General features: G+C 50.8%; 1 protein-coding gene across 12 annotated transcripts in view; it reads right to left on the bottom strand.

Moving 5' to 3' along the window:
• VPS13D (vacuolar protein sorting 13 homolog D) overlaps positions 1-25,742 on the bottom strand; it is a 221,325-nt gene that overhangs the window by 11,030 nt on the left and 184,553 nt on the right. For 11 of the 12 annotated variants that reach the window (XM_036348853.1, XM_036348857.1, XM_036348859.1 and 8 more), the window contains one exon: positions 10-141. In XM_036348853.1, the coding sequence (XP_036204746.1) occupies positions 10-141 (132 nt within the window). Of the gene's footprint in view, positions 1-9; positions 142-22,140; positions 22,438-25,742 lie in introns of those variants that run through there. The other variant, XR_004973974.1, reaches the window with a different exon arrangement.

Below are 25,742 nucleotides of genomic sequence, written 5' to 3'. Positions count from 1 at the left end.
CCCACTTACAACTCGTCCTGTATGTTGTCCGTCAGCTTGAAGAGCTGCTCCTGCCCTTCGGCCTGGCTCTCCGAGTAGCGGGGGAGCAACCCCTGGGGCCCCGTGCAGCACCGCGGCTTCCGCACCCTCTGCGCCTGCGTCCTGCGTGGGGAAAGGGACAAAAACAGAGGTTAGGTGTTAAAATGATTTCCCAGCTTCATCTAAGACAAACCCACTACTTACTACCACACACACTCTACGTTTAGTGACTGGAGTTAAACCACAGTATTCACTGTAATGCACAATGAGATTGGGGTTGAAGACACCAATTTTGAATTAGAACCTTGCCTTTGCCTTCTCCTAGCTATGTGAAAATGGACAAGTCGGTTAACTTCTTTAACCCTCGGTTCATTTTCTCTGTAAAATCAAATCAAATAATGCCCGGCACGCCTGTGCCTGACAGAATGTGGCTGTCCACCAGCGGTGGCTGTGCCTGCTGTGGTCATCACGGCTGGACTTCGATCCGGGCACCTCCAGACTTGCAGGGGTGGGGGAGAAGGGTGAGGGACAGTGGGCATTTAAAAGCACATGCCCAGCTGCTGGATTTCTTCTGCGATGCGCTCAGCTGCCTGGGGACAGGGTGAGGGGCCCAGGAACCACGTGAGGAGGAAGAAAGGCTCCGTGGACGGGCCCCAGGCCACAGCCTGGGTCCCGCAGTGGCTCTCACTCAGGCCACTCAGCTGTCGGCTGCCCGAAGGAATCTGCTTTGCTATGGCTTTCGGGGCAGTGATGTTGTCTTTGTCCACAAACCACATACAGGATAACTGATAAGTGCTTTTTGGTGTTTTCCTAGAAACAGGAGTCCGTATTTGTCTTGGAAAGGCTGTGCATATTTCAGATGACTGATAAGAGTGCGCCGGGTCTGTCCGCGGCCTTGTACTCGCTGTACTTTTCATTATTTGTTCCTGGATTCCACCAAAGCACAACACCCCTCTAGACACATCGAAAAGGGGCACAGGCTTGCACCCCGAGTCGGCGCTTCAGAACCAGGTCCTTGCAAGGGGGATGAGTGCCCCAGGGGGCCAACTGGGGTCACGATATGGGCAGAGAGAGTCACCAAGTTGCCACTGGCCATGCAATAGGCTACCTGCAAACCTGGGGCAAGTGCAAAGCCTCCTGGACAGGCCTGCACTCCACTCCGCTCACCAGGCCAGGACGTCCGAAGCCCACACCTGGGGGATGCTGTTTTGCTGTGCTGGAAAGCCAGAAATCCAGCGAGGATTTTTTAAAAGCTCACGAATAAGAGTGCCCTAAGAACTACTAGTTGTGCTCTTCCAGAGTGATGTAAAGAGACTGTAAAGTAGTCCCTACGGTCTGTGCTGAAGGAATGGGTAAAAGGTAATTTTATTTATATCATACACTCCCACTAGCCATAGTCTCATGCCTTCTTCTTCAAGACTCAGGCCTCCTGCTGGCTGGTTAGATCCCAACTAGTGACTGAAGGGTGGAGGGCGGCGGAGCGGCTGCTGCTGACCCATCGGCGGAGAGGTGGGCAACTGCTGGTGAGGACGCAGCCATCAGGGCGCGTAAGGAAATCAAGGGAGGGAGCGAGGTGGGCTTTCCTGGCAGCAGAGCCCCGTTCTCGTCCCCACCTAGTGAAACACCCACCGTCACTCCCAACACTGCCAAGTGTCTGTTCCCCATAGGGGTCCTACCATTCCGTCCCCAGGAAGCTCCTGGGAGAGGTCTGGCTATTGGGGCAGAAGCTCAGAGGCTTCTCCAAGAGAGATGTGACGGGGCCTGTTCCTCACCGCCTTTCAGCATCTTCCCCAACACATCGGGAGCTCTGCAGGCTCGATGTCCATCTACATGCCCCATCCAACATCCCTCCGTCTCTGTCACAACTGATGATGACTTCTGGATTGGTAACGGATTATTACAATAACCTTACGCCTTATTCTATTTCCATCCGGGTCCACTCTCCTCATAGCGATGGGAATGACCCCTTCAGAATGCAAGTTAGATCAGTCAGTCACGTGCTCAAAACACATTAGCTTCACATCTCACTTAGATCAAATATTTGCTCCCTGCATGGTACCCCATCTGGAGTGTCAGCGCCATGAGAAGAGAATTTTGTCTCGTTCCTTCTAGCCAGGGAACTAGAACAGAGCCTGATTCATGGGGGAGAAGCAACGCATCTTAGATGAGTAAATAAATGAATGTGTTTGTGGGTGGGGGCATGCCGGAAGCCGGTCCAGCCTTGCTGTTTCAAGGGACCTGGCATATATGGCATACTGTTCTTAATATGTTTGCTCACCTTCTTGGCACTATGTGTTTTAACCAAGGTCACCTCTCTGAGAAAGGTTGTTTCCCCAGGTAGGGATTTTCCCCTGAAGTTAGGGAGGGAATAAAACCCCTTAACTAAGTGCCAGGTAATTAATCACTTTAACTAGGAACAATCATGCTTAAGCTACATAATCTTTACTCCTTGGAATGGAGATAAGAAACGCCCTAACCTTTGGAATAGAGATTGATAGGATTGGAACCAACTGGTATAAATACAGATGTAACAAGACAACAGGACACAGAGCCTACACACAGAACCTAGACACAGAACCTACACAGAACCTAGAGACAGAAGAACTTCGCTGGAGAGAACATGGCAAAAGATCCTGGACAGAAACTGGACTCAGAATCTAGAGACAGAACCTAGAGACTGAACATGGCAAAAGATCCTGGACAGAACCTGGCTACAGAACCTGGCTACAGAACCTGGCTGGAGAACCTACAGAACCTGGCAATAAACCAGGCAAGAGAACCCAACCATGCTGATCAACTGAACGCTGCCTCTGTGTCATTCCTTCTTCGCTGACTCCGTCCACACCTTTGGGGACCCCAGCAGGGGCAGGGATAGGGCCACTGTGACTACTGAACTAAGAAAGGAAAGGTGACACGCAAATTGGTGCAGAGCTAGAAGACTGGAGTCTGGGCTCTGAAAGTCTACAAAGTCAAGGCAAAATGAAAACCAGCTAGAATCCCAACTCCTGACAGAAAGGGCCGGGGTGGGTCTGTCCCGTTCACTGATTTTCAAAGCAAAGGAGGAGCCTGGAGGCAAAGTCATGAAGCTATGCCTCCGCTGACACATGCACTTCCCTCAGAAGAAACGATCTTCCATTAAAGTAGGAAAAACATGCCCCCAAGAGAGGAAACTTACTCCGAGCCCTAACCTCCTCTGATGGACCCAGGGAGCCCGAGAGGCCAAGGAAAGGCGCTGCGCTCTGGACCTGAGCCTTGGAGCCCACATCTTGTACAGCCATGGACTATGGGAGATGGAAGTAAGTGTGCCTCACAACCACATCGCCACCAGCTTTCGGCTGCATGAATGGGTATAAAATGGCACCTTACTGTCCTCTCATTCCCACCCTCTCTGCTCTACCTAAATGGAAATGGTGTCCAATGAAAAGGCAGAGTGGCTGGCGCCTGCCCATGGGCACCAGAACTGAAAGATCCCTGCCAAGCTCTCATGCCCACCGCTGGGGGACCCCCCGGGACCTCCCCGGGCCTCCTCTGCTTGCCCCGCTCCCCTCCTCACCCTCACCTCTACTGTCCAGACGGGCTGCTTCTAGGGCAGGTCTGGCACTACATCCTGCGGATAACAGGTCATTAAACAAGAGGTGGCAACACTCCACCCACTCACCTCTCGGCAGCTGACAGCACCTCTTGCTAACTAACCTGGACATGAAAGGTAGTTTACAACACCAGTCTGCCTAGTGCACATGCAGCAACTCTGACGCCACAAACCTTTGTTTAGCCAGAGGTCTGTGGTGTACTTAATTGCTGCCAGCTGGGGGCTGCTCGGCCATTTTAAGCCCTCGGCGGCTGCGGTTTACAAATTTCACAGTGTATAGAAAGAAGCAGGCCTTCCAGTCAACCAGCTAATCCAAAATGTCAGCACCAAACCAACCCGGGCTTTGAACTCCACGAACACGTCAGGGAGTCGGCTGTGCAGCACGGAAGGGCCTCCCCGGGGAAGGGCTGCTGATACAGTGGCTGATACACTGCAGATATCCGCCGGCGAGAGAGGTCCATGCCCAAGCCTGCGCCCGGCCACTGCTCTCTGACACGCACTGGAGGCCCCAGCCAAGGACCAGAGCAATGAAAACAGCCCTGTCCTTCTCCTTAGGCAACAACAAACCCAAACAAGGTGACACAGGAAGACCTAACCAGTTCCACTTGGCTGACCTCGCCTTTCAGCCGAGGGTCAACAGTTGGCCAGCCATTATTTGTTCTTCGCTTACACGATGAGTAACTATGTCATAGTGCTATTAGTTGAAGACAGATGTTGTACACACATACACATGCCCCTGTATAGCTTAAGCTATCAGTCGGTTGAGAAATCTGTCATGGCCAATGTCTATCAACCCCATGAGTTTCAAAAACAATCGCAGAGGAGGAGAAAGTGTGTGTCTAACAGGGGACTTCCCCGCGCGACAGACTGTTTGTTCTGCTGACAATGCCATCTTCGTCAGGGCCCTGTGTACTGACCCCACAGAGTGATGGATTGTGCCTGCATCTACTTCACGTGCGCGTCCCAGACTTTCGTTGTAATTAAATCTCCTGCTGATACATATATACTGTGTCTGACAGCACAGACAAGCAGGCAGAGAACAGCAGGTCAACCCAGACCATCGCTTCACATGTGGCTAATGGCTAACAGTTCTAAGGCACCAAGATTCTCGACTGAATGGGTCCATCAAGCGTTTGTCAGTCTCTAAAGGAACTCAATGGTCTAAACCAGGGGTGGGCAAACTTTTTGACTCGAGGGCCACAATGGGTTCTTAAACTGGACCGGAGGGCCGGAACAAAAGCATGGATGGAGTGTTTGTGTGAACTAATATAAATTCAAAATAAACATCATTACATAAAAGGGTACGGTTTTTTTTGTTTTGTTTTGTTTTTAGTTTTATTCATTTCAAATGGGCCGGATCCGGCCCGCGGGCCGTAGTTTGCCCACGGCTGGTCTAAACAGTACTCTACACGGAGTGCGGTGGTTAAGCTTCCCCTGGTAGCCACTGCTGGACAGCGGACAGCAGCTGAAAGGCGAGAAGCCTGCGGCCCACCAGCTACCTCTGACCTCTGGCCTGCAGGCCCTCTGCCCTGCTGCAGCCCCACCCCGGGCGTAGGGGGAGAGCACCCCCTCTCCACACCGACACCGCTCCTCTCAGCGCAGGGCATCCAGGATGGCTCTCCTGGGGGGGCAGCCTAGAGTTTGGCTCGGTTTACATCAGAGCCCATGACGAACAGAAACCCACTTTCTAGACCCTATCCAGGGATGGCACTGAACACGTAGGGTTAATAACTACTGAGCTCTGACTGTGTTAAAACTCGAACCAAGAAATCTACCAAATACCTACGACAGTTTGGATTTTGAACACAAAGCCAGGCTGGGCAGAAAGGAACCCTATGGCAGTCGAGGTTGGCTCCTAAATGAAGCTACTGAGGATCCAAACCGAGCGGCCAGAAAGCAGCCCTGCTCAGAGCCTGACAATGGCTTGTGCCGCCTCTGCCCCAGCGCCCACCCCATGCAGTGAACGCTTCCTGAGCATCATAGGCACAGGCCAGCGCCAGGCTCTAGGGAGACAGGCAGGAACCACATTGCCAGGCCTTATGGAGATGAACAGAAACAGGCAACAAGGGCTGGGAGGACAGGCTCCGGAGCCAGGCTGCCTGGGCTGAATCCCAGTTTCCCCATTTACAAACTGGGGCCTACGGCAAGTTGTGTAACCTCTTGGAGCCTTGGTTTCCTCATCTATAAAATGGGGATAGTAATGGGTTATTGTGAGGAGTAAGTCCACACGTGTATATGTTTATAACAAACAGGACTTGGTACGTAAGGAACACGCGGTAGAATGCTCCCTGTGATGAGGATAACAATGACGCTCCCCGGTAGAGGCTGCCATGGGTACAAGAGAAGGGCCCTAACCTAGCCCAGGTGGCTGAAGCCCAAGGTGGGCTGGGTCCAACGTCCAACATAGTTTTCTTATTGGGGAACCGACTTCAAACTGAAATATTCCCCTTTCCCTTTGCTTTCTTGTTAACAACATTCTCCTTATCTCTCCCTAGAGTTCTGAAGTCATTGCGTAAAAACACATAAACTCCCACATTGTATGGTCACAATTCCGAATGTGGGAAAGACGCTGAATCACGTTAGAAATTCTATTACTGTCGCTGTAAGTTTTGGGAATTTGACATCCTGCGGTGGGGGAAGACATTTCCTGGGCTGAATTTTCTCCATCAGTGGGATTCACACCTGACTTGTTTATAGGGGTTAAGGCTTCCTATAACCTAACACATATTTTGGGGACCCCATGACATTGCAACTGTGACAGCGGGTAGGACTAATGCCACAGATACGCCTACTGGGATTTAAAATCTAAGAACAAAACAACTACTTGTTAACTAACTGCCTTGAGGTGAGCCTGCCTGTTCATGGGGCTGGGGGAGGGGCAAAGCAGACTGGCTTCATAAAGAATTCCAACAAGGGGACAACGTTACAGTGAGGTTACACCTGCTTGAGTTGGATTTCCAAAACCCTCACTTCTGCATGCATTCTGGGGAGGCTGTGCTTTAAAAAAAATAGTAGACAACTTATAAGGTGGCTTGCAACTTTCTACACTATCACAAAAATGAGGTATTTTACAAATGCAGGCAAGCTTAATTTGTGTTCTAGGTCCACCACTCTGAATCAGATGCGTACAGGAACCCCTCCGCCATGGCCAAGCTCCCTGCTGAACTGTCACTTTTAATGCCCATCCGAAGATACTTCACATGGGCCAAAATACACAATTTCTGGTAAACCTGATTCTGTGGCCATTAAGTACAAATTCTAACGACAACAAACTGACTAAAAAACCAGGTATTTTCAGGTCGATTTCTAGAAAATGATTACATAATTAAAAAAAAAATCATGTTATCTATCTTCCCCCAAAGTTGATCTCTCTCTCTCTCTCTCTCTCTCTCTTTTTTTTTTTTTTTAAAAAAAAAAGATTTTAGAGAGAGAGGAAGGGAGAGGAGGGAGAGAGAGAGACATTGATCAGTTGCCTCTTGAACGTGCCCCAACTGGGGATCGAACCCAAGACCTAGGTATGTGCCCTGACTGGAAATCGAATCTGCAACCCTTCAGTCACGGGATGACGCTCCAACCAACGAAGCGACACTGTCCAGAGCAACAGCTGATCTTTTTAAGGAGACAGACAGAGTTTAGGAGTGTGTGGTACGGAGGAGAACAAGGCTTCGGAAAGGAACCAACACAGAGGGAAACCCCAGTCCAGTCGCTTGTTAGCCGAGTGGTCCTGACGAAGTTGCTCTCAGCCTGTTTCCTTATCAATAAATGAGAATATAATACTTATTGACCACATTGAGAAGCTATATGAAAAGGGCCCAGCACAGTGCACACAGCAGGCATCATAAACGCTGTCTCCCTTTCTCCACCCTTATTCACAATCATTGTATGTCAAGTCCATTTAAAACGCCTGAGTGCAAAACTTAAACTTAGGTGTGAGGCCTGAGTCTGAGGGCTCACTGTGAGCGCTGACTTCTGGACACTTGGGCCCTTCTAAGGAGCCAGCGCCTCGCTCATAGGCGCACACTTGCTTGGCCTACCCCACCCAGGGCGTACTTGCTTCAACTTTTTTAAAGAGCTAGAGCTAAGCAGCCTAGCAGCTCAAGAAATGATACCAAATGCTCAATTCCTAGGGTTGGAATTCCCAGAGCTCTAGCATACTGCCATTCATAAATTCACCAGCGCAGAGGTTTCTCCAGGGAGAGCACCTGCTCTGAGTGGAGTTGGAAAGGCAACCTGAAGCCATCTACCCCTGAAAGTGGAGCTGCTGACTGCGGGGCTGGGCTGTCTGTCCTCAGCACCCTGCCCCGGGGGCCTCCACACTCGGTGCATGAAGGGCCCCCCTCAGGACCGAGGTTGAGCAGGTCTGGGGATGCTGCAGCCCCCAAGGGGCCTGCTCTGTGATTTGTTGCTTTTTCAAGACCACCTACCCATTCATTCAGGCTGGACTTTTTACTCAGGTTTTTACTATCAAACAGACGAGGTGCAAAAGGAGAAGATACTTCAGAAGGGGCCAGGCCACTGAAACGTACAACCTCTCTGCGAATGAGAGCGTATGCACAGCCGCCACACTCACGGGGGTGGACAGGATCAGTGTCGGCCCTGAGGTCAGGCTTTGGGTGGTAGAAGGAGAGGCTGAGACCCTGGGAGGAGGCTCACAGAGCCTGCCAGCGGCCCGCCCTCTCCAGCCCCCAACTTTCCCCAGGGAGGGGCTCCCATTCTGAACTGGGCGAGGCCTGCAAAGTCTGGTGAGAGCGGAATGGAGGCCAGGTGAGGCCAGGGTTCTATCTCTTCTCTGCATTGTTGTGTCCCAGCACCTAGAACGGTGCCGGGCACACAGCGGGTGCACAGCACACACACGAGAAAGGAACGGACCAGCGGCCACAAGCCTGGATTACAACTGGGGGCAGAAGAGCCCCAGGGGCCGCCTCTGAAGCCTAGCGAGTGGAGAAGGCAGCCTGTCCTGTCGTGGGCTCCTCCTCCTCCTCCTCCTCCTCCTCCTCCTCCTCCTCTCCCGAGACAGGTTGGGGGCTGGGACTGACCCAGGAACCCCTGGAGCATAAGCAGGCTGGTCATTCCATGGAGGAGCGACACTAGAAAGTTACTGACCGAGGCCACAACTAGGTCGTGTTCCCCCGGGACAACTGGCTAGCACCCCGGCTGCACTTCTCCAGGAAAGGAAAGGGCAGTGGGGCCCAGGGGCCCGGCTCCCTATGGAGGGTCCAACCCCATCTTGACACTTAAGCAGCTCAGAACCTCCCGATGATGGATTCTCTGCACTGGCTCAAACGCCACCAACTTCTTCCAAGGGTTTTACTGTACGGCTCTCATTCTTTTAATCCCAACTTTTGGGTTCTTTTTGACCTAGAAACATAAATCCACCAATCCCCGACTCCTTATCTTCCTTTGGCCAGCTGGTGCCTTCTTATTCTTTGTCTTCAAATTTAACCCTGTCCAAGCTTTCTCAAGATGCCAAAGCCACCACTAGTCAAACCTGCCCCTCTGCCACCAAGAGATGGCACCTTCTTGACCTTGGCCATCCTGGCTCTGGCCCATCACCCTAATGCTCTCAAGAGTATCTTGGATTTTTCTCTTTGTTCTGGCTCTTGCCACAGAGCCCGGGTACCAAGCCAGAGCGAGAATGAGGCCAGGAGCACGCCCATGTGTCTGAATGGGGACTGGCTCAGGGGTGGCCTTTCCTTCTGGACAGGAAGGAAGCGAGCACAGGCTGGCAGCGGTGACACCTGCGGTGCCTCTAAGTGGGCACATCCCTGCCCGGTGCCATGACGTTCAACCTGGTGACAAAAGATTATTGTTCACCTGGTGACAGGAAGGCCGAGCTGCCTTCTAATTAAGGGCCCCAGTGCAAACATGAATGGACTGCTTGCCACAGTCCATCAACCCCTGGCAAACTGGTTTGTTTGGTCTGGACAGCAAACAGCCCGAACTACTGGATTTTTTCCCCCCAGATCCCCTGAGGCCCCATCACCCCCTAAACCTTTTATAAAAACTACAATCTGTTCTGCTGTCTCGAGTTACATTCTGTAAATAATAAGCAACGCTGATGAAATGCAAAAAGCTGAAAATTCGCAAAGCAGAAAGATCTGCAGTATGTCCCACATCTGTGTCACATTACATGTGCGCTCAACAGACTTGCTGATTCCCGTCTAATCAGCACACAGGGTGACGTGGGCCAGAAGGGCTCTCCTGCTACGTGCCACAGCGGGGCCACCGAGGCAGCCACGGAGGGGCCGGCGCTGCACCATGCAAGGGAGATGCCGAGCCCACGACGCAGAGACTGAGCGGCCTGCTCAGTCCTGGGACATGTGCACGGCAGACTGTGGGTCACTGCTGTGGTCAGGCCGGGGACAGCTACGGCTCAGAACCCTCCTTCCCAGTCCTCAATGTGGCTGAGCTGGGCCCGTGGCGGTTAAGCTAAATAACATGTTGTAATGACAAAATGTCTCATTTGAAGGGGTTGGCTCCCTATACATTAAAATGCCTACAAAATAAAAATAGAACAAAAGGAAACCAATTAGAGTCCACTTGGCAGAATGCTTAGGGGCTACTAGAGATGTTAGTTGTGATGCCAGGCAAAATTTGATCCCATCTTTACTTTTTCCAAACATTTTACACGCATATGCACACACACACTCACACACACATGCACGTGTGTGTGCACGCATGCAGGCACTCATACTCCCATTTAAGAAACATTGGCAGAGCCTACGAGGGAACTTGGCATGCTTTAAACTTGTGGTGTCATACTAAGCCCCTCAGTGATTAGAAGGCTCCGTGTTGGGGGGAAAAAACAAAACAGATTCAGACTCCACAGGGTCTGTAAGCAGAGGGCGCAGAGCCTCAGGGACACTCTTGGGAAAACTCAGGGCACTGCCACCTCAACCAGCTCCCCTAGATCTGTATGTTCCCATCAACGTTAGTGAGAGGCGTCAGAGCTGAGACTGGGGGCCACCGAGTGTCTCTACAGCTGCGATTACTGGGCTGACTGTGCCCCGGGCACTGACCGGCACAGCACTCAATAAGGAAGTGTGTTATTAGCACTGCCTTTCATGGAGGAGGAAGCTGTGCCTGGGAGAGATGGTGAAGTTCGTCCAAGGCCATTCCGCTGGTAAGTGGCAAAGACAAACCTGGTCTTGGGTTTTCCTGATTCTCTTGGACTCAGCACGCTTATTGGCGGCATGACTGTGGATGGAAACCTAACTCTGAGTCCATCACTGCAGTACGCATTCTGGAGATGCTGGAGGCCCCCAAAGAAGGCACTAGTGCAGTGGTTCTCAACCTTCCTCATGCCGCGACCCTTTAATACAGTTCCTCATGTTGTGGTGACCCCCAACCATAAAGTTATTTTTGTTGCTTCTTCATAACTGTAATGTTGCTACTGTTATGAATCGTAATGTAAATATCTGATAAGCAGGATGTATTTTCATAATTAAATGGAACATAATTAAAGCATAGTGATGAATCACAAAAGCAATATGTAATTATATATGTGTTTTCCGATGGCCTTAGGCGACCCCTGTGAAAGGGTCATTCGACCCCCAAAGGGGCCGCGACCCACAGGTTGAGAACCGCTTCACTAGTGTGACCCTGGAACGCTTACAATCCAACTGAGAAGCTGAAACTTACATCCTGGCAATGACTGTGGAAGAAACCTAGACCCTGTCCCAGGGATGAAAGAGCAAAGGAGGTGTGGCACCCACACTGCTAGTACAGAGGGTAGGATGGGCTTCCTGGGAAGGCTGGGCTTCACATAGAGCCCCGCCTAATGACAGAGCGAGATTTCTATTACTAAGATAATATACAGCATCAGTACCAACCTGCCAAGCTTTTGTTGTTTTAATCCTCACCCAGTGATATTTTCCCATTGCTTTCAGATAGAGTGGAAGGGCAGGGAGAGAGAGAGAGAGTGAGAGAGGGAGAAACACGGATGTGAGAGAGACACATTGATTAGTTGCCTCCCGCATGCACCTTGACCGGGGCTGGGGAATGAACCTGCAACCCAGGTACATGCCCTTGACTGGGAATCAAACCCTTGAACCTTTGGTGTGAGGACCAATGCTCTGACCACTGAGCGACACCAGCCAGGGCCCAACCTGCCAAGTTTTAACAGGAATTAATGTTAAATACTAAGAATGAGAAGGAAACAAATAGCAAGATAAAAGCCAGTTAACAGACCACACCACATACAACCTAAAAACATGTACTGAAGCCCCACTCTTGATGCTAAAGCAACCAACTGAAGAACCATGAACAGCGACAGCTTTCCTTTATTAGTCACGATGCAGCTTTAACTCACATGAGTGAAATACTCCAGGGGACTAATCTCACTTTCATGAATACCTGGAGATATGTACTAAGATGGGTACTAATATGGATGAGATAGTGAGGAAATGACAACTATTGGAAGTACAGGACCAAGGCAAGATGAGAATAAACAAAAAACACACTAAAAAGGAAGATAAATTCTGACCTCAAGGGGGTTAAAAGGATTGGGGTGAAGAATATGCAGATAATTCACAAAAGAAGAAATCCAAATGCCAACTAAAATAGGAAAAGATGACTCAACCCTCCTATTTATCAAAGAAATCCAGGCAGCAACACAGACATGCTCTCACACTGGCAGACTTCACAGAGTGACAGACAAGGCCCTGCTCTTAGTACCGCATCAAATTCACAAAACTCCCGCTGGATTCTGAGTGAAGAGCCAGGACTGGCAGAAACAGGCCTCCCAAGCCTGTGGTGGGAGGTCAAATTGCTCCGATTTCCTAGAAGGTGATTTGTGACGTGTTTCAAAACAGAAAATGTATACACCTTCTAACCCAGCAATTTTATTTTTAAAATTGAGAATTAAACACATGTGAAAAGATATATGGAAAAGATGTTTACAATAGCAAAATATAGGAAAGCAATAAGGGACCAGTTAAGTATATTATTGTAATATAAATGTTAAAAATGATTCACTTTTGGGATGGAAAGATGTTGTAGAGTCACTGTTAAGTGAAAAAAGGTTAGGCATCAATGTCCGTGCTCCTATTTATGTGAAATCGTATATAGGTATTTCTTGGTGTGTGTACATATATACAAATGCACGGAACCTGGCACGATTACCATGGTTAGCTTTTTGATGATTATTGACCAGGGATGCGTTATTTTCTTTTTAAAAATGGGAATAATAGTAGCGATCTACTCAGTGTGCTGTAAGAATTAAAGAGAGAATTAGTACAAAGTCTTTGGAATACTGTCTATACACTGTACGTGCTCATATGTTGTTTACCTTTTCAGAACCGTTTCCATGTGTACACATCTTTAAGCTCAGACAACAGAAACACGGTTTAAGAAGATGATTCAGGGAGCAGTCAGGCACAAATGCCAACATGTCTCAAGCACACTTAGGAAGCAAAGCATGAATGAGGACACACTCCTGCCATCACCCGCTGTGCACAGCGCGGCGGGGTGCAGGCTGGGAAAGGAGGAGCCTGCAGGGCCGGGCCTCACCTGGAGTGGCTCTCGCTGGGCAGTGGAGTCCCAGTGGAGCTCTCTCCAGAGGCAGCCCCCGGATGGGCCATTCCTCTGGATGCTGCTTCTCCCAAGACTGGAAGGCCGGCCCCACGCTACACTGGATGGAGGTGGCCGTGGGGGCTGCTGTGTTCACCTGAGGGTGTTCTGCAGAAGGCTCCTCCCCAGCCCGGCTGACTTACTTTCCCAGCACTGTTGCTTTTTGACCCTGAACAGCGGGAGAGAGGGCTTCTCTTGCAGAAACTGACCAGCTCAGAGCAGCATGTCCTGACTGACCAGTGGGAGGGGCTATGCACAGCCAAAAAGGACCCAGGTGCCCAAAGCACTTTCCCTAAAGAGCCCAGGGAGGCGACATGAACTGCAAAGGGGACTCTAAGAGTAGGTAAAAGCAAGGGCACTCTGCCCCCAGCTTGCCCGAAACCCCCTTCCTGCTAACGCAGGGGGAGAACATCTGGAACTGGTTTTGAGGCTTTCCAGCTGCAGAGCCACTCGAGTGAAGTTCGTGTTTCTTTGGAAATTGCATTTCAGGGGCTTACAGACTGTCCTTCCTGATTCTCCTCAGGGTGAAGTACAACCTAGAAGACAAGCTGGTTCAGAGACCAAATCAGCTTTGCTTTGAAATGTTCTCCTCTCCCCACCCCCTTTGACAGTAGAATTAATGGTCCAGGTGGTGAGAAGTCAAAAATGAAAGAGAAGGACTTGGGGTCATCTCAGGTGCATTTCAATGTCTTCAGAAAAATCAGACGCACTCCGCGGGCCAGAGCTGACACCAAGCCTTCAGAGCACGTGTCCTCCTCGGAAGCAAGATCCATTAGACTGAAACCATTTAAATTGCTGGACCTGGGCTTGCCTCTATAGGACTAGGGAAAAACTGTGGATTCAAAATGTGCTAGAACTCATTGAGAGCCAAGGAGGCAGTGAGGGAAGATACTAGACCAGCCATGGGCAAACTACGGCCCGTTTGAAATGAATAAAACTAAAAAAAAAAAAAGACCGTACCATTTTATGTAATGATGTTTACTTTGAATTTATATTAGTTCACACAAACACTCCATCCATCTTTTGTTCCGGCCCTCCGGTCCAGTTTAAGAACCCATTGTGGCCCTCGAGTCAAAAAGTTTGCCCATCCCTGTACTAGACCCTTGCAGACAGAGGGGGCGGCACATCCAGGCCCCCCACATCTGGTGCCAGGCCACTGCTTGTGCCCACCACGTGCTTTTGGCAGTTGGCCTCCGGGCACTGGGACACAGGCTTGCGAGCAGCCCTTCCACCTGAGCCCCACTGTGCCTTTGGGAAAGGTAGGTGCACCGGGAGTCTGTCCAGGACGGAGGCAACAGCATCTCTTCCCACTGTGTTAACAGTGAACACAAGACCTCTATTCTAGCCTCTGCCAGCTGAGGGTTTGTTCCTCCCTCTGGACAGGGTGCAGAGGCAGTTAGGGAGGGCAGGCATGTGGCTTTTCAAAGACCAAGTTCCTTGGGGTGGAGAGAAGCAGACAGTCCTAAGACACCACTGATGCGGAGGGTGAGTCACACAGGGCACAATGTGGCTCCTCGTGGCCCCTCCCCCAAGAATCACTGACACAAGAAGCTGGGACCAGACCTCCTTCTGCGTGTTACATAAAGGGCTGGAATTTTCTAGTCCTTTCTGTCCTAAGATTTTTGCAGATAAGAATTTCTATAAATCCCAGTTAGTGGATCATCTGGTTTCCTCATGGCATCTTATTAAACTAAAAAAATAATTCAAAAGAGCAGCAGCACTTCTCTCTACAATTCAAGCACTCCCTTAGCATTTCTCTCTGCATATCCCAAAAGACTAGCCATAGCATAGCTCCTCGATGCCAAATGAGCTCAAATACCGACAAAGAGAACCCCAAACAGGTGGCCCATGAAAAGACACCCCAGGTCTGCTAGACTTTGGGGTGAGCAGTCATTGCATGGAGTCCTCCATCCAGGGACTCGCTACCTGAGCCTATTTCAGGCCTCTCAAGCATCCGGACCCTGGAGGCATGACTAAATAGAAGCCGACAGCCGCTGAGCTGGCCAGCCCTCAGTCTCTTCCACTTCTGGGAGCCTTTTCCAGGCCCCACCCCACAAGATAAACAGGAGTTATCCGTGGCCACCGAAACAGGCAAGCACAGGGACTGTCTCCTTCCGAGACTTCCTGTCCTGTGCATCGGGCGGAGTTCCCAGGTAACCAGCTGGTGGGATGGACCCGGCCGGACGGCAGAGCAAAGACAAGTTGGGAACCAGGATGTCTGACTGCCTTTTGGTGAAACTGGCAAACTCTGAACTTGGAAGGCTGGCGTGGTTCATCGTTGGGGGAGGGGGTGGGGGAAGGATGGTGTGCAGAAGAGAGGACCAGACAGCACAGCTCCTGGACACAAAGCTCAGCGACTGGTTCTGGGTTAGGCTGGTAGGTGGGAGCCAGCAATAAGCAGCCTGCACGCTGTGAGGTTCAGAGTTTACAGTATCTTTCCCCAAATCTTCTGGTTCACAGGCAGATATCGGATTCCTCCCCCTCCACATCCAAGAATCAAAAGGAAGATTGAAATCACGGGAGCTTCTGATGGGAGAGACGGAGAGATGACCCAGAGGCGGGACAGAAGTCAGGAGTGCGTGCTCTGCAGTTGACTGCCGGGGTTCAGGTTCTAGTTCCTTCTCTCGCCACCTTTGAGACCTTAGGCAAGTTACGCAACTTCTCTGCGCCTCAACTTTCCCCTCTGTAAGATGGGGAAAAGACAGCACCCACCACACTGGGCCATTGTGAGGATTAAGTAGTCATTCATGTAAAATGCTTAAAACAGTGTGTGGCTGTGTAAGCACTCCAGGTCTGGAGCATCGCCATCCAGAGCACGGGGATCCACCTGCGTTGGAAGTGACAGCAACCCAGGTCTTGCTGGCGGCATGGACAAAGGACAGGCAGGTCCCCAGTCTGGCCAAGGGTGAGACTAGCTGGTGGACAGAGCTACCCTCACCCACTTTTTCCCCAGGGTCCTCTGACGAGCCTTACACCAAAGCCTGGTGCCTGTCCCTATACTCGAAGCAGGTGACTGCGAGCACCTAAGCTTCCCCACGCCCTCCCCGGGAGGACGGTGCCCCGACAGGCAGCACCCTGGTGGACAGGCCACTCCGGGGGTCAGCCCTCCACCTGCCCTGCTCTAGCGTTTCAGCTCGGCTGTGGGAAGCCAGACAGCGAGGCCATTCACCGCCTGCAAGGAGGCTGGGCGGCAAGGAAAGGAGAGGGATCATCGGGCCTCGGCAGCTCGGCAACAGCGCTCCAGCGCCGGCATCCCAGCAGCTCTGCCACCGGCGCAGCCTCCTCGGAGACGGGTAGGTTTCCTGTTGTGTCAGCCCCGTTTCCTTCGGCAACATTATACTGCAAACACAGAGCTCCTCTGACTGCAGCGCGAGGGTGTCCCGTTTCTGGCCGGGGGAGGGGGCAGACTGCCTTGCTGCTCCGGAGGGAAACATTACCGAGCCGTGACCCTCCAGGCAGCGCTGCTTCCCGCTCCCCAGTCCTGAAAGGCTGTCTGAAGGGAAGGGGCGTGCAGGCTTTCCTCTCTGACCTCCGATGGGCGAGCTCTGAGTGGCAGCTGGGTCTATTACATGCAGTGTGAGAGGGTTAAACAGGACAGCCTCAACTCTTTATAAACTTTTGCCCTGTGGATATGTACTCATTGGCGGCAGTACAAGACTCGAGCTGTATTACACGCCTTAACGATATGGTTCAACTGTCGGTCAGGCTTGGGCCTGGCATCGGGCCAGACCGCAATCAATGGGACACAGAACCTCCCCCTTTCAGATCATCACGAAGGCTCATATTATCTCCTTTTCGTCGTGCTGGTTAAATTTATGGAGCAGAACCCCGAAGCCGCATTCCTTGGCCTGGGCCGGCCCACGCGGCCCTCCCTCCCTTTGTTCGGTACTGTAAGCGAGCCGTGCTTCGGACGACTGCAGGGTTGTTAGTTCAGGCGCTGACTGTTTGCTCACAACTGAAATGAAAAGAGTTCAGTGGAAGGGCAAGAGGACAGCCCAAGTGTAAAACCCCATCCCAGCAGGCCCTGGGCCCCGACATTTGGCCCCGAGCTGCTCCTGAATGTAGGACTGCACTGTTCTCACAGAAGCACAGTCTTCAGGCTGATTACCGACTAATCTTCTATGAATCAACGACCACGTCCTCCCACATGGCGCTGCCACGTGAACTCGTGGGTCTGGGGCACTGGCCCATCATACAGCCAACGGCTCCGTGGCTCTACGGCCATCTTCCAGCCTCCCAGGTCCCACGGGGATGGAGTGCAGGCACTGACTAGGAGCTGGTCGTGTTTTCAGTGTTAATAAGAAAAGATTAAACTCATTCTCAGGCCTTCTCATCGGGTCTTTGGTGAGATTTCCTTATCCACTGCGTTGATGGTCAGATAGAGTTAATGGATTTGTCATTCCAAAGCCACAGGTGGGATTCGTGGGCAGTGCATGGGATCACGCGTGTGCGTGTACAGAGTCTGGGAGGGAGCGTGCACAGCAGCGTTAGTCCCCTGGAATCAAGCAGAGGGTCCCCTGCATCAGAACCTCCGCGCTGCTGTTCACTCTCATCCTCAATTTTCATATCTGACTAGTGCCCAAAGCACTCAGAAGCAGCCTGATGGCAGGGCTTATGGCGTGAGGGGTGCCCTGCAGCTCACCCCAGAGGCTGCCCTGATGGCCTGAGAGTGGAGTCATCCAGAGCTGAGTCCAGGGCCCCAGGGGCCGTGAACCCAGGGCCCATCGTGTGTGTCTGTGGTGCCTCGGTGAGTCCAAGCGGAACAGCGCAAGAAGGAGTGAGAGGAACAGAGAGAAAGCACCCCAAACCCAATCTCACCAAAGGCACGGTGAGAGCACCGGGTCTCTGAGGGGAGTCATGGTGACCGCGAGTGGTCGCCCGCCAGCTTGGTCCTTCAGCCACTGTTGGGCAATACCAGACAAGGGCCTGAGCCTGCTTGAAAATAAAACCGGCAACCCCTACCAGCAGCAACACGCACGCAGGCTTTCCAATTCCGGGAGAGGCCGGCTTCTCTGGTGGAGCCGAGGGAAGCCAGGGATCTGTTTTGAATCAACTCCTGGTTCAGCCTGAAGGTGAGAGGAGCTGCTTCCTGAAACGGGTGTTTCTGAATGGAAGCTGCACACGTTCTCGCCTCTTCGCCTCTTCCTCATCCCCTGGGCTGATGGTCCGACAGGAGCTAGTGGACTTGTCGTTCCAAAGCCAGAGGCACCTTTTTGGGAGTGGCCAGGAGGTGCCATGGGAGGAGCGGATCACAGGGAACTGTAGCTTGCTACTGAGAACTGCTTTCCTATGATAGTTCTTGTATACGATTTGTTCTCATTTGTGAAAAATAAGCCACTCTTAAGTCAGAGAAGAATAGGCAAGAAAAAGTTAGTTGGCCTAATTTAGGAAATTCTCGAGAAAAATGTGTAATCCATTCAATCTGTCTCTAGGTATTCATATACGAGTTCAGGGTCCAATTAAATCTTTAGTCATAACAAGGCCTCACATCTCCCGGGACCATCTACACAGCACTTGCACACGCATTATCACACAGGTTCCACTCAGTCATAAACGAATCCAGCCTCCGCGAGGTGTTGGTGCGTAATGGAAGGGCTCCTGGAGGCTTAGCGTGGCCCGCGCGTGCGCCCAGACGCACCGACACTCTCTGACACACTGAAATTTGAAAAACTGGACCCATCCCTGAGAATGCGACAGACTTTGAGAATTTACAAACAGCCACCTGGATGCCCCACTTCCTGCTGGAAGTTCTCCATCTCAGGGTCACTCTGATGACCACATTCCAAGGACATACAATCACAAGAGGCCAGACTCCCAAAGGGCAGGAACCAGGCTGCTGGCATCAGGACGTAGCAGCCACTGCTGCCCACTTCTCCCTGTGCTCTCGGGATCGCCTGCTCCACGAGCCACCCAGCTCTGCTCTCGACGCTGGCACTGCGGGCAGGGCTGAGGACGACTAATTTGATACGAGTTTGAGAACTAAAAGGAAATATGTTTTGGGATCTGCTTTTTCACACCAAACATACCCCTTCTTGGTGCAAAATGGCCTCAGTCAAGGCTTTTTTTTGTTTGTTTTAACACCGATTTCTTGGCCATCAGCTAATGGAACTGTGAACACTCAGGCGCCTCCACCAGGACCGAGCGAGGGGAAGTGGTCCACGGACAACAGCTTGCCTGGCTGTTGTACGCTATGCAGGCTGTCCTCACGGCCTTCCTCCTGTGACCCAGCCTGTCCCGTCTGGGCCACTTTAGTTTTCCCAGAGGTGAGGTCAGAGGGGGGGCTGAAGCCACAGATTCAACCCCTCGGCGGATGAGATGTAACCAACTTAAATGGAGCTCAGCCCGGATGAGGCTCGGCAAGGGCCGGGGCTGCTGACGCTATTTTAGGTGCACCTGCCTCAGATCAGCCCACTGCCTTGGTACTGTGCGATAACATTATCGAGCTTTCACATGCCCTGCCTGGGCTTTCTGCTTCTGGATGCAGACCCAGCCCCAGGAATGCCCCTCCCCGCCCCCCATTCTTCCAGGGAGTTACCCCACAAGTTCTTCACCTCAGCCAGGGGAGGGAGGACCTCTGTCCTTTGGAGTGGGGAGGCTGACGTGAGGGGCAATAAAAAGCTGTTTGCACAGGGCCACAAAACAAGAGCAGTGTCGGCTGGACCCAGGGCTCTGGTCTCCCCATTTGCAGTCCTCTTGTCATGCTGCCTCCGCCTCCGATACCAACGGGAACAGCCAGATGGGTTATTTTGACCATGGAGACCTGAGTTGAGGAGGAAGTGATCCTCCACTGATATCTTAAAAGAATGTGAACTGCTGCCCTGGCCAGGTGGCTCAGCAGGTTGGAGCATCGTCCTGTGCACCAAAAGGCTGCAGGTTTGATTCCCACTCAGGGCACATACCTAGGCTGCGGGTTTGATCCCTGGTCGGGGCATGTAAGGGAGGCAACCGACCAATGTTTCTCTCTCACATCAATGTTTCTCTCTCTCAAGCAACACTTCACAAAAGACATAGACAGCCCTAGCTTGTTTGGCTCAGTGGATAGAGCGCTGGCCTGTGGACTGAAGGGTCCCGGGTTCGATTCTGGTCAAGGGCACATGCCCAGGTTGCAGGCTCAATCCCCAACAGGGGGTGTGCAGGAGGCAGCCGATCAATGATCCTCTCTCATCATTGATGTTTCTCTCTCTCCCTCTTTCTTTCTCTCTGATATCAATAAAAATATATTTAAAAAAATATATACAAAGGGCCAAAAAGCATATGAAAAAATGTGCACTATCACTCTCAGGAAAATAGAAATTAAAACTAAAATGAAATATCACTGTACACCTTCCTCTTGCTCTAAAAAGCAATCAGTCAAACACACAAATAAAAAACACATACAAAAAAACATACCCTCGGGTGAGGAGTAACAAAAGAGGAATGTGAACTGCTGTCACTTCGCCACAGCACATCAGACGGATGCTCTGTGCTACTCTGTCAGCTCCGCCTCGGCACTCTGGGAATAATAAAATTCCACGAATCCTCCCCCTGCAGTTAAAAAGAATCTGTGATCTATTAGACCTCAACGACAGTTTCTTTAAAATCTCTCACTAGAGCATGTTGTACTCATCACCTGGGTCTATCTGAGTCCAAGTCCCACATGAGTGGCCGCGCCTGGAGGCCTCCCCCAGGAGCCACCTCCCTTGCCCGGTGACCCTGAGAATTTCCTAGGGGGTGCAGAAGGCAACAGGAGCTGCATTTCTGGAAACAGGACAAATGGGAAGAGGAGCTTCGGAACAAGCCACGAAATGAACATTTATAACCTAGAGGAAGCTCATTTTCAAAGGCCCGAAGCCTCACAATAATCCCGACATCGTACTTTCATCCTGCAGACCCAGGAACTACAGGGCTGGTGAAAGCAGCGTTTTAAAGAGCCCATCATACCTCGCTGCAAATGAAAGACATAGTTTTTCCTTTAAACTCTAGCCCAGAACTGAGAGCAGTTTGTGTGTGTGTGTGTGTATGTGTGTGTGTGTGTGTGTGTGTTTTTTTTTTTTAACAGACATTGGGGGCCCCGACCTACACGATAACATTGTTGTGAGCCGGTCCTGGCGGGAGTCAGACAGATAAGCCCTGGATGGTTCCAGCAGCCCCACCGAAGGGGGTCGGGTTCTACGAGTCAAACCCTCCACCAGGGCTCACCAGGGACTGTCATGCGTCTGGAAAGCATAACCGTTTTTGAAGAATGCTTTCCAAGCCACGTAATGCTTTTAAGCTGTTTATCAGAGGAGCTGGATGCGCAGCAGTGGCTGAAGCAGCGTGTCAGCTGTTCCAGGGCCACATGCCCCTGCCCGGTGTCCGCAGGCACTCCATCGTTCTCGGCCGCCCTGCCCTCGGCAGACTGCAGATGCCAACGCTTGGAGACATTCGCTACATAACTCTGACCCGACAAACCTGGCTCCGGGACAGATTTCCATGTCATGTGGGGCTTTTGGCTGAACTCTGCTCGAACCCAGAGGCATATCATTTACAGCAGACACTAACAATAGTTTGGGATCACCTGCTCTTCCCAGCGGGTTCAGGGCAAGTTCGTGGCCTCTGCACACCTTTTCCGGTGCGGTTCTCACACACAAAGGCGGACAGCCCAGGTGAGTTCCTCCACCCAGCAAAGCCACCCACGTCACTGTCACAGGTTGGCAGGCCTGAACTGAACTGTCTGCGTGTGAAGAAAGGATGGGAAGGACCCAAGCCCAGCAAAGTGTAGGAACTCCTCGTCTTCGCACTACAGCAAGTGGTCTGCAAGACACAATCCCTGTTTCACCCACGTCTCATATTCAGAGAGAATCCTGACACAGATGCCATTTCCTGAGCCCTAATTACACGCCACATGTCAGGCTAAGAGCTTCACATACATCATTTAATCCACATCGCCACCCACCGAGGTAGGCATTATTATTCCCAGTCCACGTGAGTCAAAGGCATCTCACCTCAGAGACACTAGTGGCGGAGGGGACGGCTCCAGGCCACAGCTAAGAAACAGCAGTGTGATGACTCAAGCCAGGCTGTCTGACTCCTCATTGCCCTCTGACCTCCTGCCGCAGCCGTGGGAACCAAACGGTGCCGTGGGAGCGCCCTCTCATTCCTGCACATGCCTGCTTGCTTTTCACACTGGCCACCACAGGCTCCTTCCATCTCTCCCCAGAACAGGGGAGACCTGTGATTTTATGTTCTTTCCACGTCTCCTTCTGAAACAAGCGCCGCTCTTTGAAGAAAGACCTCTTGCCCTTGGAGTGTCAAGATAAGAAAACTTTCAGCAACTTCCCTTGGAAACTACCAGACACCCATCAGCACCCAGGATCTAAGTACAGTCACTCCCCAGCTGCCGGCCCCTCGGAATAGCTTTTATGGTTCAATGAGGGGTGGTGACAGGGCCATGTCACTACTGTGGGGTGTGCTACTTCTTTCATGTTCCTGGGATCTGACAAGAGCCTTCTACAACCTGTTTCTTTACAACACACAGGATGGGAGATTAAAGACCAGTACCAGACGTGAAGCTGGGTTGGGACTCGCAACTCGCAACGACCTCTCTCCAGTCTAAATCTTCCTGGGAAAGAGGCCACTGGCTGCTAAGCACACTGCTCAAAAGTGGTTGTGCCAATTGAGCGAGATGATCCATGGAAAATACGCAGGACAGTGCCAGCATCACAGCCAAGGGTTAAAAACGTCAACAATAACGTTACTCTTATCTTTTAATGCCACCAAACTTCAAGACTGTTTTAGCAGAAATAACGGATTTCAGCGAAACCACATTAATTCGGAGTTACTAGCTGGATGTGGAAGGGAAAGGACACCAAGAAAGGCTGAATGAATCAGTGAAAAGTCTAAATTACAGGACTTGTGATTAAATATGACAGATTGAGTCCAGAGACCCCTCTGCAGGGAAAGCAGAGGGATGCAAATGGCACCAATCCAGAAGGATAAAGAGAAGGTGTCAACAATATTTTAGAAGCTGAAAAGCAGATGGGCAAGTGGTGCTGAAATGTAAGCCTGAGGGAGTGGAAGCCACAAGCAGTAAGCTAATTAGTAAGAAAACCCGCTAAATGTCAGAAAGGTGGAGGCACCGAGCCGCTCTGGAGGCCTGGGGCGCAGGAGAGGAACAGGGAGGATGGAGTGAGGTGGTGAAAAGCCTGTGTGAGAAGCGTTAGACCTGCAGGTCCCTCCCTCACCCCCAACCAGCCTGCTCCTCCTCCAGAGAGGAGAACCCACCCCCACCCCTCCCCAGCTGACCCGCCCCCAGAAAGGCCCCCAGCCCCTTCCACCCCCAAGTCCCACTCTGCTGGTCAGTGCCTCATCTTTACACGGGAGTAGACAGAGAGTCAAGAGTCACCAAACATCTGGGAACAGTCTCTGTTCATGAAAGAAAAAGACCAAATGAACAAATGAAAGAAACTCAGGAAGACTAGGGCACGAACAACACAGACCTAGAACGCAGCCAGTCCGACGGAGGAGCAGGGCCATCTAGAGAAGGAGTGTCCAAGAAACTGGCAAATTACTTAATCTATTTCTAAACACACAGAGGAGAGTTTATGGATAAATTAGTAATCGGCAGATAAAAAACTTTTTTTTCCCCAAGAAGTTACTGCCCTCGCTGGCCGGTGGCTCAGCTGGTTGAAGTTTCGTCCTGCACACCAAAAGATTGTAGGTTCGATCCCTGGCCCTGGTCGGGGCACATGCAGGAGGCAGCCAATCGATGTTACTCTCACATTGATGTTTCTCTCCCTCTCTCTCTCTCTGTTCTTCTCTTTATAAGTAAATAAATAAATATGTTCTCAGGTGAGGATTTAAAAAATACAAGTGTGGATATTTGTTTATTTTGATAAAGTAAAATTTAATTTGAAAAATATTTTTAAATTGTTATAGTGAGATAAAGTAAAAACACTATCCTTATTAATTGTAGATACTAAATAATATTTAGGAAATATGTATAAGGCATAAAGAATAATCGAAAAAAATCAAGAGCTCATTAGCCAATTATAAACCATTAGTTAAACTATAACGATTTGTTTTGAAAGATCTGTGAAGGGCCTGGTAATAAGACTGGAAAAAATACCTCTATGTACCAAACCTCCACAATAGCCATCATCACACACATGCAATTTTGTTGTTTTCAAGAACAAATGGCAAGTAAAATCACTAATAACGGGTTACTTCAAGAAAGCTGAAGGAAACTTGCTTTAACATGTAAGACTAAAATAGTTTGATGATGCTCAAGAATCTAGAAGATTCTTCAAAGCAGTTTGTTCTCAAGTATTTAAATATTCTCAGCACTTAATATCTATTACATGCCTGGAATACGGAAATAGGTCAACACTTAACCAGTTAATGAATTTCTACTGCCAATTTGCCTGCTCTTGAACCGGTGTGCTTACTAAGCAATTGGATCTAAATATCACAAGTTCAGAATTATCTAAATTGAATCAGTGGGGCCCCTCAATAGTTCAAACAAAGACATAAAAACTCTTTGAGGTTTGCATCTGCTCACAAGAGTATGAAGGCACTCTATAAGCAGCAATCTGGCCTTTAGCGCCTTCGGAGGGGGGCTCACCCTCCTGCCGGGGCCACGCTCACCCCTGCCCATCCCCGCAGCGCTCCGGGAGGTAACCCACCACCTAACCCACCAGGTTCGCCGGATTCCTGTCACCCGTCAGCCTCGTAATGACAAGTTTGCCCCTTTGAAGTTTTCTGCCGTCCTAGGATTTTATGAAAAGGCTTGGGTCACCTCTGCCATGATCTATGTTTGAAGTATGTTTGGGGAAAACCTACTAGGAGCTGGCTCTGGTGTTAACACAGAACAACTGCCTCATAAAAACTGCTTTCCACGGGAGTTCAAAGGGCTTATCCAAATACTGCAGGCTTGTCCCGCCCCACCAACTCGCTAGGGTAGGAAGCCGAGGTTTTGCCAAGTAAACTCTGACACAGATAAACCTTCTCAGTTTCCTGACGGAGCTCAGGGCAGAGCGAGCCATCAAGTGGGCTTTTGACAAGACGGACCTCGCACTTTGAAGTAATCGGCCCCGCACTTTCCATGCCGCTGAAGCTAAAATTTATTGGGACAGTAGGTGAAGGTGAAGGACTAAATTAGGTGAATTATTGTGAAAAGTCTTTCTGATACGTGATAACATCTTTCCAATTGGTATTTCAAGGAACCCAGTAAAAGTCAGGAGCAAACCAGGAGGGCTGACAACTGCTGGCAGGAAGCCAGAGCGAAGCATCACGTTACAGTGGCTCCTGCAGTTTAATCCTCATTAATCCACCACTGCCGATATGTGCCATCTATCAGCAGGATGAGGGGTCATCACCATATTCTCAAACAGAGCTGCTGGTTAAGCAAATTAACCAGGTGCAGGCTGCTGGTGGCACATTCGTGGAATCACAGAAGGTGAGACAGGGGCACTGTTTTCCATTTCTGCAAGTCTCTACGTCGCTGCAGAGAACAGCTGCATTCTCTTATCTGCCCCTACGTCAATCTGGTGCAGTATCACACATTGTTCAGCTTCTGCAAAACTCCACTGTGCATTGATTAGAGAAT

The sequence above is a fragment of the Myotis myotis genome, unplaced genomic scaffold (genome assembly GCF_014108235.1).
Source record: "Myotis myotis isolate mMyoMyo1 unplaced genomic scaffold, mMyoMyo1.p scaffold_m19_p_2, whole genome shotgun sequence".
Taxonomy (NCBI): domain Eukaryota; kingdom Metazoa; phylum Chordata; class Mammalia; order Chiroptera; family Vespertilionidae; genus Myotis; species Myotis myotis.
This window is presented reverse-complemented; position numbering and strand designations above follow the sequence as displayed.